The sequence below is a fragment of the Leopardus geoffroyi genome, chromosome A1 (assembly GCF_018350155.1).
Source record: "Leopardus geoffroyi isolate Oge1 chromosome A1, O.geoffroyi_Oge1_pat1.0, whole genome shotgun sequence".
Classification (NCBI taxonomy): Eukaryota; Metazoa; Chordata; class Mammalia; order Carnivora; family Felidae; genus Leopardus; species Leopardus geoffroyi.
Window position 1 is genome coordinate 626,985 of NC_059326.1, and position 20,573 is coordinate 647,557.

General features: G+C 41.0%; 1 protein-coding gene across 4 annotated transcripts in view; it reads left to right on the forward strand.

Annotated features, from left to right (window-relative positions):
- PARP4 (poly(ADP-ribose) polymerase family member 4) overlaps positions 1-20,573 on the forward strand; it is a 119,699-nt gene that overhangs the window by 70,492 nt on the left and 28,634 nt on the right. For all 4 annotated transcript variants that reach the window (XM_045443741.1, XM_045443731.1, XM_045443756.1 and 1 more), the window contains 9 exons: positions 7,093-7,288; positions 8,265-8,332; positions 8,908-9,095; positions 12,062-12,161; positions 14,032-14,202; positions 14,482-14,562; positions 15,944-16,024; positions 17,098-17,193; positions 17,784-17,906. In XM_045443741.1, the coding sequence (XP_045299697.1) occupies positions 7,093-7,288; positions 8,265-8,332; positions 8,908-9,095; positions 12,062-12,161; positions 14,032-14,202; positions 14,482-14,562; positions 15,944-16,024; positions 17,098-17,193; positions 17,784-17,906 (1,104 nt within the window). The remainder of the gene's footprint in view (positions 1-7,092; positions 7,289-8,264; positions 8,333-8,907; positions 9,096-12,061; positions 12,162-14,031; positions 14,203-14,481; positions 14,563-15,943; positions 16,025-17,097; positions 17,194-17,783; positions 17,907-20,573) is intronic.

The window sequence follows — 20,573 nt, forward strand, 5'->3', positions numbered from 1 at the left end:
GCGAAGGCAGTCCTGAGAGGAAAATACATTGCAATCCAGGCCTATCTCAAGAAACAAGAAAAATCCCAAATACAAAATCTAACAGCACACCTAAAGGAAATAGAAGCAGAACAGCAAAGACAGCCTAAATCCAGCAGAAGAAGAGAAATAATAAAGATCAGAGCAGAAATAAACAATATAGAATCTAAAAAAACTGTAGAGCAGATCAACGAAACCAAGAGTTGGTTTTTTGAAAAAATAAACAAAATTGATAAACCTCTAGCCAGGCTTCTCAAAAAGAAAAGGGAGATGACCCAAATAGATAAAATCATGAATGAAAATGGAATTATTACAACCAATCCCTCAGAAATACAAGCAATTATCAGGGAATACTATGAAAAATTATATGCCAACAAACTGGACAACCTGGAAGAAATGGACAAATTCCTAAATACCCACACTCTTCCAAAACTCAATCAGGAGTAAATAGAAAGCTTGAACAGACCCATAACCAGCAAAGAAATTGAATCAGTCATCAAAAATCTCCCAACAAATAAGAGACCGGGACCAGATGGCTTCCCAGGGGAGTTCTACCAGAGGTTTAAAGCAGAGATAATACCTATCCTTCTCAAGCTATTCCAAAAAATAGAAAGGGAGGGAAAACTTCCAGACTCCTTGTATGAAGCCAGTATTACTTTGATTCCTAAACCAGACAGAGACCCAGTAAAAAAAGAGAACTACAGGCCAACATCCCTGATGAATATGGATGCAAAAATTCTCAATAAGATACTAGCAAATCGAATTCAACAGCATATAAAAAGAATTATTCACCATGATCAAGTGGGATTCCTTCCTGGGATGTAGGGCTGGTTCAACATTCACAAATCAATCAATGTGATACATCACATTAATAAAAGAAAAGATAAGAACCATATGATCCTGTCAATTGATGCAGAAAAGGCCTTTGACAAAATTCAGCAACGTTTCTTAATAAAACCCCTTGAGAAAGTCGGGATAGAAGGAACATACTTAAAGATCATAAAAGCCATTTATGAAAAGCCCCCAGCTAACATCATCCTCAATGGGGAAAAACTGACAGCTTTTTCCCCCGAGATCAGGAACACGACAGGGATGTCCACTCTCACCACTGTTGTTTAACATAGTGTTGGAAGTTCTAGCATCAGCAATCAGACAACAAAAGGAAATCAAAGGCATCAAAATTGGCAAAGATGAAGTTAAGCTTTCACTTTTTGCAGATGACATGATATTATACATGGAAAATCCGATAGACTCCACCAGAAGTCTGCTAGAACTGATACATGAATTTAACAAAGTTGTAGGATGCAAAATCAATGTACAGGAATCAGTTGCATTCTCATACACTAATAATGAAGCAACAGAAAGACAAATAAAGAAACTGATCCCATTCACAATTGCACCAAGAAGCATAAAATACCTAGGGATAAATCTAACAAAAGATGTAAAAGATCTGTATGCTGAAAACTATAGAAAGCTTATGAAGGAAATTGAAGAAGATATAAAGAAATGGAAAAACATTCCATGCTCATGGATTGGAAGAATAAATATTGTCAAAATGTCAATACTACCCAAAGCTATCTACACATTCAATGCAATCCCAATCAAAATTGCACCAGCATTCTTCTCGAAACTAGAACAAGCAATCCTAAAATTCATATGGAACCACAAAAGGCCCCGAATAGCCAAAGTAATTTTGAAGAAGAAGACCAAAGCAGGAGGCATCACAATCCCAGACTTTAGCCTCTACTACAAAGCTGTTATCATCAAGACAGCATGATATTGGCACAAAAACAGACACATAGACCAATGGAATAGAATTAGAAACCCCAGAACTAGACCCACAAACATATGGCCAACTCATCTTTGACAAAGCAGGAAAGAACATCCAATGGAAAAAAGACAGTCTCTTTAACAAATGGTGCTGGGAGAACTGGACAGCAACATGCAGAAGGCTGAAACTAGACCACTTTCTGACACCATTCACAAAAATAAACTCAAAATGGATAAAGGACCTGAATGTGAGACAGGAAACCATCAAAACCTTAGAGGAGACAGCAGGAAAAGACCTCTCTGACCTCAGCCGTAGCAATTTCTTACTTGACACATCCCCAAAGGCAAGGGAATTAAAAGCAAAAATGAACTACTGGGACCTGAAGATAAAAAGCTTCTGCACAGCAAAGGAAACAACCAACAAAACTAAAAGGCAACCAATGGAATGGGAAAAGATATTTGCAAATGACATATTGGACAAAGAGCTAGTATCCAAAATCTATGAAGAGCTCACCAAACTCCACACCTGAAAAACAAATAACCCAGTGAAGAAATGTGTAGAAAACATGAATAGACACTTCTCTAAAGAAGACATCCGGATGGCCAACAGGCACATAAAAAGATGCTCAATGTCGCTCCTCATCAGGGAAATACAAATCAAAACCACACTCAAATATATCCTCACACCAGTCAGAGTGGCCAAAATGAACAAATCAGGAGACTATAGATGCTGGAGAGGATGTGGAGAAATGGGAACCCTCTTGCACTGTTGTTGGGAATGCAAATTGGTGCAGCCCCTCTGGAAAACAGTGTGGAGGTTCCTCAAAAAATTAAAAATAGACCTACCCTATGACCCAGCAATAGCACTGCTAGGAATTTACCCAAGGAATATAGGGGCACTTGTACCCCAATGTTTATAGCAGCACTCTCAACAATAGCCAAATTATGGAAGGAGCCTAAATGTCCATCACCTGATGAATGGATAAAGAAATTGTGGTTTATATACACAATGGAGTACTACGTGGCAATGAGAAAGAATGAAATATGGCCCTTTGTAGCAACCTGGATGGAACTGGAGAGTGTGATGCTAAGTGAAATAAGCCATACAGAGTAAGACAAATACCATATGGTTTCAGTCTTATGTGGATCCTGAGAAACTTAACAGAAACCCATGGGGGAGGCGAAGGAAAAAAAAAAGAGGTTAGAGTGGAAGAGAGTCAAAGCATAAGAGACTCTTAAACACTGAGAACAAACTGAGGGGGTGGGAGGAAGGGGAGGGTGGGTGATGGGTATTGAGGAGGGCCCCTTTTGGGATGAGACTGGGTGTTGTATGGAAACCAATTTGACAATAAACCTCATATATTGAAAAAGAAAGAAAGAAAAGAAAGAAAGAAAGAAGGAAGGAAAGAAAGAAAGAAAGAAAGAAAGAAAGAAAGAAAGAAAGAAAGAAAGAAAGATTCAGTAGAAAAAAAATAAATCACAGTGACTGCTGCTTACCAAAAAAAAAAAAAAAAAAAAAAAAGAATATAATGACAGACTGAAAAATTCAAGACAGAACTTCACCAACTCCCTTAATCATGCAGAAGAAAGAATCAACTAACTTGAATACGGATCATTTGAAATTAAAGGAATAAAAAGAAAAGGAATGAAAATGAGTGAAAAAAGCCTACATGAATTATGGAACACTATCAAGCAAAGGAATGTTTGCATCATGGGCATCCCAGGAAAGGAGAGAAAGGGGTGGAAATATTATTCAAAGAAATAATAGCTAAAATCTTCCTAAATCTTGAGGGAGAGATGAATAACCAGGTTCAGGCAGCTCAGAGGACCCCAAGCAAGATCCATTGAAAGAAGATTACTCTAAAACACATTATAATTAAAATATTAAAAATCAAGGACAGGGAGAGACTTTTGAAAGCAGCAAGAGAAAAATGGCTCATCACATACAATGGAACTCCCATAGGGCTATCAACAGATTTTTCTGCAGAAACCATGAGGTCAGGAGGGAGTGCGATGATATATTCAAAGTGTTGAGAGGAAAAACTGCCAACCAAGAATACTGCTCTTTTGGGTTCCTGGACCCAGTTCCAAAGGCAGGTAGGGGGCTTCCCAACATACCACTATACTACGTAAGTCCAGGTTGTTACCTGTACTTTGACCAACTGGCTATAAATCAGAGATTCCCACAATCCTTTCCTCAGCTTTTATTAGCTTGCTAGAGCAACTCACAGAACTCAGAGAGGAATTTTACTTCCTAGGCCACCAGTTGATTACAAAGGCATGTAACTCAGGCACAGCCAGATGGCAGATATGCATCGGCAAGGTCTGGGGAAAGGGTACAGACCCTCCATTCCCTCCAGGCACGCCACTCTTCCACATCCCCATGTGTTCACCAATGTGAAAGCTCTCCGAAGCCCATCTTTTGGGTTTTTATGGTGGCTTCATCACATAGGCATGATTGGCAAGAGTTATTGGCCATTGGAGATTGATTCAGTCTCCAGTCTCACTGCCCTTCCAGGAGTCTATGGACAGGACTAAAGGTTCTAACTCTCTGATCATATAGTTGATTCTCCTAGCAACCAGCCCCCCTCCTTAGGTGGGGATCCAAAACTCACCTCATTAACATAACAAAAGACCTTTATCACTCTCATCACTTAGGAAATTCCAAGGGTTTTGGGTTAAAAAAATTTTTTTAATGTTTATTTATTTTTGAGAGACAGAGAAACAGCGCGCGAGCAGGGAGAGGCAGAGACAGAGGGAGATACAGAATCCAAAGCTGGCTCCAGGCTCTGAGCTGTCAGCACAGAGTCAACATTGAGCTCAAACTCACAAACCATGAGATCATGACCTGAGCTGAAGTTGAAGTCAATATTTAATGGACTGAGCCACCCAGGCACCCCGGAAATCCCAGGGGTTTTGGGAGATGTGCGTGAGGAACAGTGGACAAAGACAAAATATATATGAGTTGACCAAATATATGTCTTATAAATCACAATATAGCATAAACCCAGCAAAACTGTCCTTCAGAAATTAAGGAGAGATACATTCCCAAACAAAAGCTAAGGGAATTCATCACCACTGGACCTGACTTATGAAAAATTCTTGAAATGAAAGAATGCTAGAAAAATACAAGCTTCCACTTGTGGAATGAATAAATCATGGGAATGAAAGGAACAGTATAGAGAATATAGTCACTGCCATTATAATAGATGGTAGCTATACTTGTGATAAGCATAGCATAACATATGAACTTGTCAAATTACTATTTGTACACTGGAAATTAATGTAACATTGTGTGTCAAGTGCACATCAATAAAAAATTTAAAAATGGGGTGCCTGAACGGCTCAATCAGTTAAGTGTCCAAAATCTCTTGATTTCAGCTCAAGTCATGATCTCATGGTCATGAGATTGAGCCCTGTGTCAGGCTCTGCACTGGGCCTGAGGCCTTCATGGAATTATCTTTCTCCCCCTCCCTCTGCCCCTTCCCACCTCAAAAAAAATTGTCCTTTTTAAAAAGTAATGTAAAAATTGGGGTGCCTGGGTGGCTCAATGGGTTAAGCGTCCAACTCTTGCTTTTGGCTCAGGTCATGATCTCACAGTTCGTGGGATTGAGCCCTGTGTCGGGCTCCATGCTGCCAGCACAGAGCCTGCTTAGGATTCTCTCTCTCTCTCTGTCCTCCCCTGCTTGCTCGCTCTCCCTCTTTCAAAATAAACATTTAAAAACTAAAAATAAATAAAAATAAAATAAATTATATGATCCTGTCAATAGATGCAGAAGAAGGGTTTGAAAAAATTCAACACCCTTTCATGATGAAAGCTCAGAACAAACTGAGTATAGAAGGTTACCTCAACATAATAAAGACCATATATTACAAACACAGCTAACATCAGACTCGATGAAAAACTAAGAGCTTTTTCTCTAAAGTCAGAAATAAGAGTGCCTACTCTAGCCATTCCTATCCAATGTAGTACTGGAAATCCTAGCTAGAACAATTAGGCAAGAAAAAGAAATGAAAAGCATACAAATAGGAAAGGAAAAAGTAAAATTGTCTGTGTTTGCAGATAACTTGATCTCATGTATAAAAAACCCTAAAAATTCCACTAAAGCACTGTTAGAACTAATAAATAAATTCAGGAAAGCTGTAGGATACTATAAGAAAACTATAGACCATGGGACACCTGGGGGAAATACTTAGGAATAAATTTAACCAAAGGAAGTAAAAGACACGTACATTGAAAACCTTAAGACACTGATGAAAGAAATTGAAGAAGGCACAAACAAATGGTAAGATATTTCATGATGGAACCACAAAATACCCTGAATAGCCCAGGCAATCTTTAGGAAGAATAATAAAGCTAGAGGCATCACACTTCCTGATTTCCAACTATACTGCAAGGCTGTAGCAATCAAAACAGTGTGATGCTGTTGTAAAAACAGACACATAGACCTATGGAACAGAATTAAGAGCCCAGAAATAAACCCATGCATATTTGTCAACTAATATTTGACAAGGGAGCTAAGAATATTCAATGGGGAAAGGATGGCCCTTTCAATAATTGGTGCTGGGAAAACTGGATATCTACATGCAAATGAATGAAATTAGGCCACTATCTTACACCACTCAAAAATTAACTCAGAATCAGGGCACCTGGGTGGCTCGGTTAGTTGAGCATGTCTGACTCTTGATTTTGACTCAGGTCATGACCCCGGGGTCATGGTATCGAGCCCTGCCATCAGGCTCCACATTACATCTACACAGCTACACATCTGGAGCATCACATGCTATAGAGAAATCATTCATGGAAGGGAGAGTCAATAGATGCGGAAACTTCATTGTTAATCTTATTTTAAGAAATTGCCACAGCCACTCCAGCCTTCAGCTGCCACCATCCTGGTCAGTCAGCAGCCATTGACATCAAGGCAGGACCCTCCAGCAGCAAAAAAAGTAACTATTTTTTTAAATGTTTATTTATTTCTGAGAGAGAGAGAGAGATAGAGAAAGAGATTGTGAGTGCGACAGAGAGAGAGAGAGAGAGAGAAAATCCCAAGCAGGCCCCCTGCTGTCAGTGCAGAGCCCAACACGGGGCAATTGCACATTTAATAGACTACACTGTAGTGTAAACATAACTTTATATGCGCTGGGAACCAAAACCTTTATTTACCTCACTTTATTGTGATACTTGCTTTATGGTGGTATTCTGGAACCGAACCCACAATATCTCCAAGGCATGCCTATACCAATGTAAACAAGCCAGACCAGTTTAAGATAAACACCAGTCCAGCACCTTTTTTCTTTTTTTAGGCCTGCATGCTTGTTTTTCAACCAGACCTCGATATCACACTCCCTGACCTAGCTGAGAACAATGAAGTGATTATTTGTCTTGATTGCTCCGCTTCCATGGAGGGTGCGACATTCTTGCAAGCCAAGCAAGTTGCCTTATATGCACTGTCCTTGGTGGGAAAGAAGCAAAAGATAAACATTGTCAAGTTTGGCACAGGTGAGTGCTCTTTGGCCCCAGCCCAAAGCGTGCTTCCTCCTTAATATGAACATGCTCATGGGTAGAGCTGATGGCTGTTAGTACCCTGACCTCACCTATGGAGTAAGGTAGCATAGCATGGAGGTCAAGAACCAGAACACCGGAGCCAGATCCCTGGCTTCACATTCCAACTCTATCACTGACTAGCCCTGGCTGTCACCTTGGGCAAATTACTTGAACTTTTTATACCTCCGTTTCCTCATCTGTAATATAAGGGTGATAGTTCCTACCTCACAGTGTTGTTGTAAGAATTGAGCTAATGCCTGTAAAGGATTTAAAACAGTGCCTATCACATATCAAGTGCTTTATAAATACTACTGGTGTTCCTAGCAGCTGAACCAAATGCAAGACCCTTGGTTGAGATGTATGAGGGTCCCAAGCATATGGACAGAACATGTGAAATCAGCACAATGTAGAAAATCTGTAAGGGTTCAGCAAGCATCAGATCAGCCCTTTTAGAGGAAAAGCAATACCATCCGCCAGGTGGGGGTCCAGGGACATGTCAGCCACCAGAAGAAGGTATTTCAGGAATGAGAGAAAGTCCGGTCCTGATGATTCTTACTTTCCATCCAATTGAGCAGAAGACCTGCCCTTTTATGGAGGAGCTAGGGTCTGCTGCTGCTGGGCAGAGGTCAGATATGCCTGGGAAAACCAAGGCCCTGGAAGGAGAACGTGTCCCTGCCGTGGCCAGTCTGCCTGTGCTGTTGTGACACCCCACATCTTACTTTGCATGAGCAATCTGCTACAGAACAGAAGTCTACATGTAATTTTATTCAGGATACTTTGCATTGTAAAGTGCATAGTTTCAGTGCACTAGAGTTTATTATTTAAAGGAATAGTGTGGTGAATTTTTGGTATGTTAAAACTATCAAACATTGTTAGTGGTCAGTAAAGTGAATGTTTCGTAGCTACACCTCATGCCAATCTTATCACACAGGTTACAAGGAATTATTTTCATATCCTAAGTACATCACAAGCAACAATGTGCCAACAGAGTTCATTATGGTGAGTAAAAGGACCTTCCTTCATCTCTTGGGTCTTTTCCTATCAAGGTTTAACAGTACTGTCCAGACTTATTCCCCCCACGAGCGCTATTGGAACACCCCCAGTCCTTCAGTTTTTGTACGTTGGTGGGCTCTTTTATTTTATTAATAAAAGCCATATGAACTCATTAAAGAAAAACTGGAAATTAAAAAGGGTAGAAAGAAAAAAATCACCCACATTCCTACCACCTAAATGCAACAGCGTTGGAATGTTTTCCGTTCCTTTTTTTCTATTTCTGAAGACAGAGCAAGTTGAAAATGACTAATTGCTTCCTCAGTCCATGCCAGCAAACCCTGGGGAAGCATAAAAAAAGTCAAATAAGTGTCCACTGATAATATTATAGTGACTGTGTGACATAAAATAAACTAAGAGGATATAAGTGTAGTTGTTGCACAAATGTATAATTGAGAAAAAAATATATCTTTTCAGTGACGATGTCTCTAAACCCTCACTGAGACGTGCTTCAGTAAATGATGACAGTTAACGGTGACTAGACCCCAAAAGTAGTAAATAACCTTTCACTTCATTTCCTCTAGTCTGCTACACCTACCATGGGAAATACAGACTTCTGGAAAACACTCCGGTATCTAAACTTACTGTACCCTTCTCAAGGGTTACGGAACATTCTCCTTATATCTGATGGGCACCTCCAGAATGAGAGTCTGACATTGCAGCTTGTGAAAAGAAATGTCCAACACACCAGGCTGTTCTCCTGTGGTATTGGGTAAGCGCGGGAGGTCTAGTGACACAGTGAACACTGTGGGTGAAGAAGGCAGCCTGTGGGCAGGGGTTTTTTTTTTGTTGGCCTACACGGGATCTCTAGAAGCTTTGAAGTTGATAACGGTGTATAGAAACCGTTTAGCATATAGTTGTAGAGCTCTGGGCTCTGAGACTGCCTGGGTCTCAATACCTGAATTGGCCATTTGTTAGCTCTGACCTTGGGCATGTTGTTAAATCTCTTGTGTGTAAAATGAAGATGATACTGAAAAAGTCATAGATTTAATAGGTTTACTCTGAGGATTCAATGAGCTCATACATAAAAAGTACTTACGGGGCACCTGGGTGGCTCAGTCAGTGAAGCGTCTGACTCTTGATTTTGGTTCAGGTCATGATCTCACTGTTTGTGAGTTCCAGCCCCGTGTAGGGCTCTACACTGACAGTATGCAGCCTACTTGGGATTCTCTCTCTCTCTCTCTCTCTCTCTCTCTCTCTGCCCCCCCCTCTCTCTCTCTCTCTCTCCCTCTTTCCCTACCAAGCTTACAATCCCTCTGTCTCTCTCTGTCTCTGTCTCTCTCTCAAAAATAAATAAATAAACATTAAAAAAATAAAAATAAAAAGGACTTAAGAATAGTCTTAAGAACAGAGCTGGCACATGGCAAACACCAAGTCAACGTTAGATATTATTATGTTACATAAAAATCCAGATTTCCAGCCTATCCTGAGAAGCCTGCAGTGCCGGGCGCACCCCACCCCTGGCGGTTTGTGACCAGGGCTGAGGGTCCCACCCAGGCTGTTGCTCCTTCACACCTCTGTGGTGGCTGCCACATTTGCATTTTCAAACCCTATAATGGACTTAAGATCTCTCTCTCTGGAGGCTAGACCCTCTTCATTGTTGGAATGAACCCCCACCCCAGTTATGGTTAGCTGTTTGGGACGAAACCGAGGTGTATGGTGTAAACATAAGGAAAACACCAAGGGCCAGTCTGGTGTTTGCACAGAGCATGCCTGCACCCTTGTCTCCTGGGACTCTCCCCCACATAGCCACCATCCCGGCACATGATCCCCAGGCCTCCCTATTCTGAGACAGTGCATGGAGCGGGAGAGCCCCTCACCACAAGGGTAGGGGCGGAGGTGGGTGTTGCTGTTCTCTGGGGCCACTGTGCTGTCCTGGACCAGGGTCCTCCTCAGGCCTCGGCCATGACTTTCAGGAGCTGGAGCCCTAGACACCCTTTGAGGGCCCTGGACCCAAGCCAGACCTGCCTGCCCAGAGGGCTCTTCTCCTCTGTCTGCCCTGCCTCAGTCACAGCTCCAGTCCTGTTCCCTAATGTGAGAGCTGGGCACCACAGACCAACCGGGAAATTCTCCAGCCCCCCGTGGACTTCCCCAGCAAGTGCCCCTAAATGGACTTCACCTGAGTAACTTGTGCCTGTACACGCAGGGGGCTGGCCGCAACACGCTGCAGGGACCTGCCTCCTCCCTGCTCCCCTGACCGTGTGGCAGAGGCAGTGCCAGGGTCGTGGCTCAGACATCAGTGCAGAAGACACCGGGCCCGTTGATTCCTCCTTTGCTGAGGGCCTGTCATGAGACAGATGCGCCTTGGGGCAGGACCGCAGTGCCAGGTATGGGGAGCCAGACAGCAAACAACCCAGTAAGCTCAAAGGGAGATGGGTTTTCCTAAGTGCCACGAAGGAAATAGGGGAGGATGCCGTGATGGGGGTGGGTGGGCACAAACCTCCTTTGGGAGGTGACTTTGTGCTCTCCCACAACCCAGCCTGAGGGAGCTGGAAGTTTTACTGTTTTTCTGTCAGGTGTTTAGGATCTTTCTACAGGTTTTTCATACTCATTTGTGTTCACAAACTCTAGCAAGATGTGAGTTCTCCAGGAGTAGAGACTGAACTATTGCCTATTGTAACGAGCTGTCCCCTGAGGTCCGCACAGCAGGAGCAAAACCAGATTCCAAGCAGCCTCACTAGCCGATGAAATTGGTAAAAGAGAAATAAACTCCAGCTTAGGGGGATTCTCTAACTGGTGTTGTAGTCACCACCAATTAATTTTGAAGACTAAAGATAAATCCAATCTTTAATAAATAGGTTAAGACATATTTCAGACATAAATAACTTCCTTAAGCTCTTTTCCTGAAAAATAATTGTTTCTTTATTATTTTAGGAGGAACGTCTCTAAGAAAAGCTTTCTTAACAGTTACGGAATTATTATCAAGAGAAATTTAATAGGACATTGTCATTCAAATAGCAAAGCTTATTTTTGCTAGAAAGACACTTCCCTATCCTTTTTGCTATCTAGTTGTGCATCATAATTTTTTAATGTTTGTTTGTTTGTTTGTTTGTTTGTTTTGAGAGACAGAGAGAGCAGGGGAGGATCAGAAAGAGAGGGAGAGAGGGAATCCCAAGCAGGCCCTGCACAGTCAGCGCAGAGCCCAATGCAAGGCTTGATCTCACAAACCATGAGATCATGACCCGAGCCAAAATCAAGAGTGGGACGTTTTATCAGCTGAGCCACCCATGTGCCCCCAGATGTGCATTATATTTGAAGATGTAGACTTTATTAACTCTTTGCCAGTTCTTGGCCTTGGGATCAAATTTGGGTAACTGACATTCATTGAAAGCAGGTTGATATTTTTACCAGTATTCTGATAACTTTTCAGAGGTTTTTCAGAATCATCTATTCTCTCTTTTGGTAAATCAGGAGTCAAGAATTTCTGCTTTTTTTTTTTCTATTGTGAAAGAGAAATAAGTTTTCTGATATATGGGAGCCTAAATTACCCAAAGCTTCAGATGTTTCATACTGTCTGTCCTGAGTTTTATCTCTCTAACCTCAACTACAGAAAAGCAATTCTTCTGCATATAATGTTTCCTCTATTGAGTTCTGAACTATATCAACACTGTTAACTACATGTACTTCAAAGATATTTCTAAAATTTCTTGAAGATTATAACATGTGAAATGTGATCAGTCCTACAGCAAATCGTCATATCTTAAGGACTTTGTCCCAGTACGGTGCTGGAGTATTTGAGTATTTTAACTCAAAATCCAAACACAGTTGGAAAAAACAGGTACGTTTCTCAAACATCTTATTTCTAGTTTTATGCTTATATGTGGAAATAATATCGTCTTACAAATCCATTGACAGTAACTTCTGTGTTTTCGTTAATAGAAAGGGGCCCTACAAAAAGCCACAGGCCTGAAGGTATTGCACTCCTCAGTTATTGTCTAACATCTAGCAGAAACATTCTCCTTAATTGGGTCATTCTCTTAGCTTGTAGTTTGATTTCTTCTTTATAAAGTATCATGGGGGATTTTAAAAGGTAAAATAGGGGCGCCTGGGTGGCGCAGTCGGTTGAGCGTCCGACTTCAGCCAGGTCACGATCTCGCGGTCCGTGAGTTCGAGCCCCGCGTCGGGCTCTGGGCTGATGGCTCGGAGCCTGGAGCCTGTTTCCGATTCTGTGTCTCCCTCTCTCTCTGCCCCTCCCCCGTTCATGCTCTGTCTCTCTCTGTCCCAAAAATAAACGTTGAAAAAAAAAAAATTTAAAAGGTAAAATAGTATCCATGTTTTGTTAGCATTATGTGTCATTGTGGCAAAATATACATAAAATTTACCATTTAACCATTTTTAGTGGCATTCAGTGGCATTAAGGCACATTCGTAATGTTGTGCAGCCATCACCTCCATCCATCTCCAGAATTTTTCATCATCCGAAACAGAAACTCAACTCATTAAAGAGCTGCTCCCATTGTACCTAACCCCAGCCCCTGCCAACTACCATTCTACTTTCTTTCTGTGAATTTGACTACTTTAGATACTTCATGTAAGCGGAATCCTATAGTATTTGTCCTTTTGTGCCTGGCTTATTTCACTTGGTATAATATTTTCAAGATCTATGCACATTGTAGACTATGTCAGAATTTTCTTCCTTTTTAAAGGCTAAGTAATATTTCATTGTGTGCACACACCACATTTTGTTTATGGGTTCATTTGTTGATAGACATTTGTGTTGTTTCCACCTTTTAGCTGTTATGAGTTATGCTGCTCTGAGTATTGACACACAAGCATGTGTTCAGGACTCTGATTTCAGTTATTTTAGGTGTATACCCAGAAGTGGAATTTCTGGGTCATATGGTAGTTCTGTGTTTAGCTTTTTGGAACTGCCATACTGTTGTTCATAGCAGCTGCACCATTTTATATTCCCATCAGCAATGTACTAGGGTTCTAGTTTTTCTACATAATCAATAGCACTTGTTGTTTTGGGTGGGGGGGTTGTTTTGTTTCATAATAACCATTCTAGAGTGTGAAGTTGTATTTCACTGGGGTTTTGATTTGCATTTTCCTAATGACTAGTGATGTTGAACAACTTCTCATGTGCTCCTTGGCCATCCGTACACCTTCTTTGGAAAACATCTATTCAAGCCCTTTGTAGGATTAATTTGTATAATTGGAATCTACTCCCTGCTAATGGAATGATTTAGGGATGTTTTGCACGTTTAAATTATGTGCTAATGCTATTAAGAATTCTATTTAAGGGGCGCCTGGGTGGCTCAGTCGGTTGAGCGTCCAACTTCAGCTCAGGTCGTGATCTCACGGTCCGTGAGTTTGAGCCCCACGTCGGGCTCTGTACTGACAGCTCAGAGCCTGGAGGCTGTTTCAGATTCTGTGTCTCCCTCTCTCTCTGCCCCTCCCCCGTTCATTCTCTGTCTCTCTCTGTCTCAAAAATAAATAAAAATTAGAAAAAAAATTTTTTAAAAAGAATTCTATTTAAAATCTTTTTGAAAAAGTACCCTGAGCCGGAAGGAGGAAAAGAAAAAAAAAAAAAAAAAAAAGCAGAAAGCTACAAATCCTGAAAGATAGAATGTAAAATTATTCTCAGTGTTAAGTCACTATTTTCTGGGTGTAACATTGAAAGAGAAATAATTCCTTTCTTATAAATAGATAGAAGACCAGATGACCCGGTTGCATTCTCCAAGCTGTCACTCTGTCTCCGTCAAGTGGCAGCAGCTAAGTGCAGATGCACCTGAACCCCTGCAGGCCCCAGCCCAGGTGCAGTCCTTGTTCCTCAACCATCGACTCCTTGTCTACGGATTTATTCCTCATTGCACACAGGTGAGGAAGCACATGGCTGGTTTTAGCGTGGGAAGAACAATGTATGTTGCCAACAGTTCTATTTTTCTTTTCTTTCTTTTCTTTCCTCTCCTCCCCCCAGATCATAATATGCTGGCAAATTTTTCTGCTTCTGCAAACATAATGGGTAGTTACTAGGGACATCGGGGAGCCTTTTAACTTCCATTGAAAGGAGAGAGAAAATCACTGTGAAACTAACCAAGACACTGTGGAGTGAAAAAGCTAATAAGGGATTTCCTTCCCACCCCCACCCCGTTTCAGGCAACTCTGTGTGCATTAATTCAAGAGAAAGAATTTTCTACAATGGTATCAACTACTGAACTTCAAAAGACAACTGGAACTGTAAGATTCAAAACTTGAACTATGAACTCACTGTTTGAAAGTTGTCATCATTTAATATGTTCTTGTATAATGCTCCCTGTACTTCCTTCGTTGCTCCTGTTTCTCTGTGTTGACACTTCAGTACACAATATGATGTGGAGGATTGTTATCCGTACAAATGAGGACACTTGGGTTCAGTTTCTAACACAGTACTTCTTCTTCTGGGGTTCTTGAGTCTCGTGTATCCACATGAGCATCAGTGGCTATGAATAACTGCAATGAAACTTGGTATTTTATACGTGAACAGTTTTTAGGGGAGGTTCTCGAATGTGTCCATGACTCAATAAAAGTTAAGTGCCATGATCCACCTATGTTATTTCGTATTACTCAGTATAATAGTCCTAGGCTAAGAGTAAACATATATTGAGAGTGTGTTTGTTTTTTCTACTTTTGGATTAAAAGCAAATGAATTATCACTGAAAAGTTTGTAGTATTTGGATTAGTACTTGATCTACTGTAGTCAGACCTGGAAAATCCCTCACCTATGTATATTATATGTGCAGTTTGCTATTCATAGAAGTATTTGCATAACCAGATAAACTATTTCCCAGACATTGCAGATTTTTGTTTTTTGTTTTTTATTTTTCAAATAAAATATGACTTGCTTTTTTACCCCAAATCAATAATTATAACTTATTATTTGCCCATGATGTGTGTATAGAAGTTCAGGGAATCTCCATATTGGTTTAAAAATTGAATCTAAGGAGAAAATGAAGTCAAACGATTTTACCCGGGAAGAGGTCATTCTCCATGAAATTGCAGTTTTTATAGTGGTACTTTCTCTGTGAGCTGTGGCCCTACTGATAACAAAATTACAAGAGTTGGAATTATTATGGAAATGAGACATTGCCATTTAAGATCAGTTGTGTTTCTTCGTTGGAGAGAAAGGGAGGCGATCCTTTACCCCACACCTCCCAGGGCACATTTTGCTGCCCCTGCCCTTCCGAGTGGAGGTCACATTCACGGTGGGGCATCGCAGCACTAGGCTGACTCTTCCTACAGAAGAACAGCTTACGGTTTTTGAGATGAACTGAAGTGGCAAAATACCCTTTTACAGAAAAGGCAAAACTGTAGGGACAGAAAACAGATGAGTGGGTGCCAGGGGCTAGAGGTGACAGCCAGGGGCATGAGGAACTTTTGAAAGTGAAGAACTGTCCTGAATCTTTATTTCAATGTGGTCATCACAACTGTATACATTCGTTACCGCTCACCAAACTGGACACTTAAAAGGGGTGAATTTTTTGTATGTACTGTTATACCTCAAGTTAAAAGTGGTTTTCTAAGTAAGACTTCAGTTAGAAGCCATTTGAATCTTTTTCTCCCCTTTGCTGCTTCAACACAGATGATACACAAGCTGACAGCGCGAGCTCTGATCCGAGATTATGAGGATGGCATTCTCCATGAAAATGAAACGAATCATGAGGTTCGCTCTTTCCCTTGTTCTCGATGCTTCTTAAATTGATTTTATCCATGGAAACGTAAAGTGAGGATAGCTGGGTGGAGAAGCGTGGGGGGGGGGGTGGGAATTCATTGTTGTGTCTGTATTTTCTGCACCTACGGTGCTCAGTACATGTTCGTTAAATGGAGCTATGAAAGAGCAGATGTCATTGGTTTCCTGAGAATTCTGTGACCATTTTACTCATCAGAAAGAGACCAGAAGAGGGCTCAGAACAGTCACGGAGTGCCTGTCCTAAATATCACCTTAGATTTCATACCTTGTGGGCGCTGGTAGTCTCGTCGTAGTGATGAAGCAGCCCAGGTGCAGGGCAGGTAGGTGAGCAGCCTAAAGACAGACAGTGGAGCCAGAGCCTGCCCTGCTCCTCCTTCACTGAGCCCATGCGGCCCCTGGCAGGGGTCCCACTCAGCCAGCCCACCGATGGCCTGGTGCCTCTGGAGCTGTGAAGTTACATGAGTTTAGGAGCAGTCATACCCAGCGCCCTCCCAGAAAGAAGGCACCAGAGTGCCATGCCTGGCTGTGAACGCAGTCACAGCCAGTGATGGAGGGCCTTGTGTTTTCACTGTTCTCCCTTGCTGCCCTTGCATTGGCAGCCTGTGTTCTGCTTTACTTTAGGCCTTCTTTCCTCTAGGGGCAGCTGACCAGCCCTGCCACCAAATACTCCTGAACAGGTCCCTCCACCTGTCCACACCTTGGACTCCCCATCTTTAAAATGGGAGGCGTGGACTGTCTGTAAAGGAATGCAGAAGCTCACCACACTTGAGGATGAGAGTTCTTTGTTAACCGTAAAGAGCTATGGAAATATGAATTATTTTTTCTATGACTTAGCCAGTCACTTGATCCTATTTTGCAGAGTCCCCCACTCAAGACATTCACACAGGGCCATTGACTCAATTTACCTTGAAATGCTAATTGTAAAATGCTTTATTTTATAGAAAAATGCCTTGTTATATTATTTAACACTTGTTTTATTGGTCACACATAGCTAACTAGTGAAAAATAAAGTGAGATGTGACTACACTTGTTTGATTCTGTCCTAGATGAAGAAGCAAATGTTAAAATCTCTGATTCTTAAACTCAGTAAAGAAAACTCTCTCATAACACAATTTACAAGCTTTGTGGCAGTTGAGAAAAGGGTATGTATTGTTGTTAATTCATGGCTATTTCCTTTGGATTTGCATATTAAGAAAATTTCTCTTGCTCTGTCACTGACAGTATCCGCATTCATGACTCACAAAGAGCAGGGGAAGAGGGCAGGGAGGACCATCAAAGCAGGGTCTTGCATTCATGAAGGGCCTCGCAGTTAGCGTTCGTGATAATCTCTCTAAATGAGTCACGTGTACTATTATTTTTAATGTTATAATTATTAGTTATGTGTGTACTTCTGAGATATACTACAATTTTGTTACGTTTTGGTATTTCTTATCTTTTATTAATGCGAGACCCTCAAAAAGCAGAAAGGGCTTGAGCTTCCCCTCCCGTGAGAGGCCCTTTCTCTTTCATAAATTTAAGAGGAGAACCCACAGAAGGCACTTTGTACACGGCACCCAGCTCAATAAAGAGGAAAGCTAAGCGTGTGCCTCTCTCTCTCTCTCTGCCTCTTGTGGCCCAAGACACCCAATCTGACTCCCAAACGGACTAAGGATTCACCAGGCTTTAGAATATGTAGTAATCATTTGATTTGATAATGTCTGTTTTATTTCTACCTGATTGTGATTCAATATAGGATGGTAATGAGGCACCTTCTCCTAATATTCCAAATATTATGGAACTTATTGCCAAAGAGGATGTAGATTTCCTGCCATACATGAGCTGGCAGGAGGAGCGACCAGATGCCAGTGTGGTACAGGTAAATGTTAATTACCAAATAAGTCGATATTGTGTTTTCATGTTTTAATGATGGTGAGGGGAACCCTTTGCTAAAATAGCACCCTATTGCTTGTATATGCAGAAACTGTTGTCTCCCTCATAATGGAAAATATTTGCGCATTTATAAAAAAGCTGTTAGGGGCGCCTGGGTGGCGCAGTCGGTTAAGCGTCCGACTTCAGCCAGGTCACGATCTCGCGGTCCGTGAGTTCGAGCCCCACGTCGGGCTCTGGGCTGATGGCTCGGAGCCTGGAGCCTGTTTCCGATTCTGTGTCTCCCTCTCTCTCTGCCCCTCCCCCGTTCATGCTCTGTCTCTCTCTGTCCCAAAAATAAATAAACGTTGAAAAAAAATTAAAAAAAAAAAAAGCTGTTAACGTGACTGAGAAAGCCACCATATATAAATGTATTTCTAGAGTCCCGAAGGAGAACAACTGTGATTTGGCTTCATTCATAGACAAATAAACTGCCATACAGGAAACTAAAGTCATTTATTCTAAGTAATTGATAGGTTCATCATGAAAGTAGTGATAAAAGTCCTATATAGTAATCTAAATCCACCACGAATAATTCTTAAAGCTAATAGTGCTTTATACTGTGGCCTCTGTAGCCAGAAACAGAAGTTGAGAAATGTGACTTGCATAGAAAGTGGAAGGCATATGCAAAACCAAAGGAACATAACAGTGCTATTAGACCCTTAGGTGTCTAGGTTGGTTAAAAAAAAAAAAAAAGCCAAAATTTTGGAATTCAGAATCTAACAAAAAAATTTGAGAGGAATTTTGGGAAAATATGCAACATTCATTTTCCTCGATCCATTTTGAAGTTATTGTGTCAGTTAAGAATATAAAAACACATTAGATATCATTTGCTTGCTTTGCTCATAAAACCATGTTTTGAGATGGTAAATGACAACAGAGCAACAACAAAACCGCAGATGTTTCCTCAAATCCTGCATGCAGAATTTTTGTTTTGTTTCGTCTTCTAGTTGTCTTTAAAGAAAGGAAAGGGGAAGAATAACTTCTGAAAATCCTGTTTCCACTTTTTTTCTGAGTTTACTGCTCTGGTCACATAGTTCCTCCTAGATCAAAGAGAAATTGTAGCTGCCACAGAAGAGATGGGCAGTGGCAGGGTTGGGGGGTGACTGCAGCCCGCCTAGCAGACACAGAGGTAGGTGGCCTCTGAGGCAGCTCTCCGGTTGTTGCAAGCCCGCTGCCCTCTGGCTGAAGTGACTTCCAGGGGATTTAAAGAGCCTGCAGCTCTACTCCCCTGCTCATTTTTTGCTCTTCCCTTTTTGGGAGCCAGACACTGAACACCAGGACATTCAAAAACAACTGCATATATGGGAATAATTAAAAAGTGTCTGCACAAAACCAACGAAAAGCTCGGAAAAGACCTACGAAGGCATTAAGTTTACTTCAGGCTGATTCTCAGCACAGAGACAGCCTACAACAATTAAAAAAGGAAAAAAAAAATAACAAGAAGCTTTTAGCCTACTAGGAAAGGGAAATCCCTCGTTTGATAAAGGGCACCAATGAAGAACTTAAAGTTAATGTCATATTTAATGGTAAAATACTGAATGGTGTTCCCCTCGGGGTGGGTACAAGGCATTGTACAGAATATTCTAGCTGGTACCTAAGGCAAGAAAAAATATATAAAAAGCATACAGGTTGGAAAGAAAGAATCAAAACTTTCTTTACTCATAAGCAACCTAATTGTATATGTAGAACCTCTTAAAGATTCTGTAGAAAGATTAGTGGCACTAATAAGTGAGTTTGGCAAAGTTACAGGATGCAAGGTCAATGTAAGAAACCAACTGGACTTCTGTATACTAGTAATAATCAGAAACTGAAATTTAAAAAACAATAGCACTTATAATACCATAGAAAATACAAAATACATAGAATCAAATTTGACAAAATATAAGCAGGACCTATACATTGAAAGTTAAAAAATTGCTGAGAAAATTGCAGCTGAAGAAGACCTAAATAGATGTCCTTGAATCAGATGATTCCATATTGTTAAGATATTGATTCTCCGCAGATTGATACATAGATTCAATTCAATACAAGTCAAAGTCCCAGCAAGTGTTTTTGTTTAGAAATTGACACACTCCATAACCAGTAAAAAAAAAAAATTGACTCAGTAATCAAAAATCTCCCAACAAACAAGAGTACAGGGCTGGGTGGATTTCCAGGGGAATTCTACCTAACATTTAAAAAAGAGTTAACACCTATTATTTTGAAGCTTTTCCAAAACATAGAAATGGAAGGAAAACTTCCAAGCTCACTCTATGAGGCCAGCATTACATTGATTCCAAAACTAGACAAAGACCCCACTAAAAAGAACTACAGACCAATTTTCCTAATGAACACGGATGCAAAAATCCTCAACAAGATACTAGCCAACCAGATCAAATAATACATTAAAAGAATTATTCACCACGACCAGGTGGGATTTGTACCTGGGATGCAGGACTGGTTCAATATCCACAAAACAATCAATGTGATACATCACATCAATGAAAGAAAGGACAAGAACCATATGGTCCTCTCAATAGATGCAGAGAAAGTATTTGACAAAATACAACGGCCTTTCTTGATTAAAAAAAAACCCTCAAGAAAGTAGGGATAGGAGGATCACACCTCGAGATTA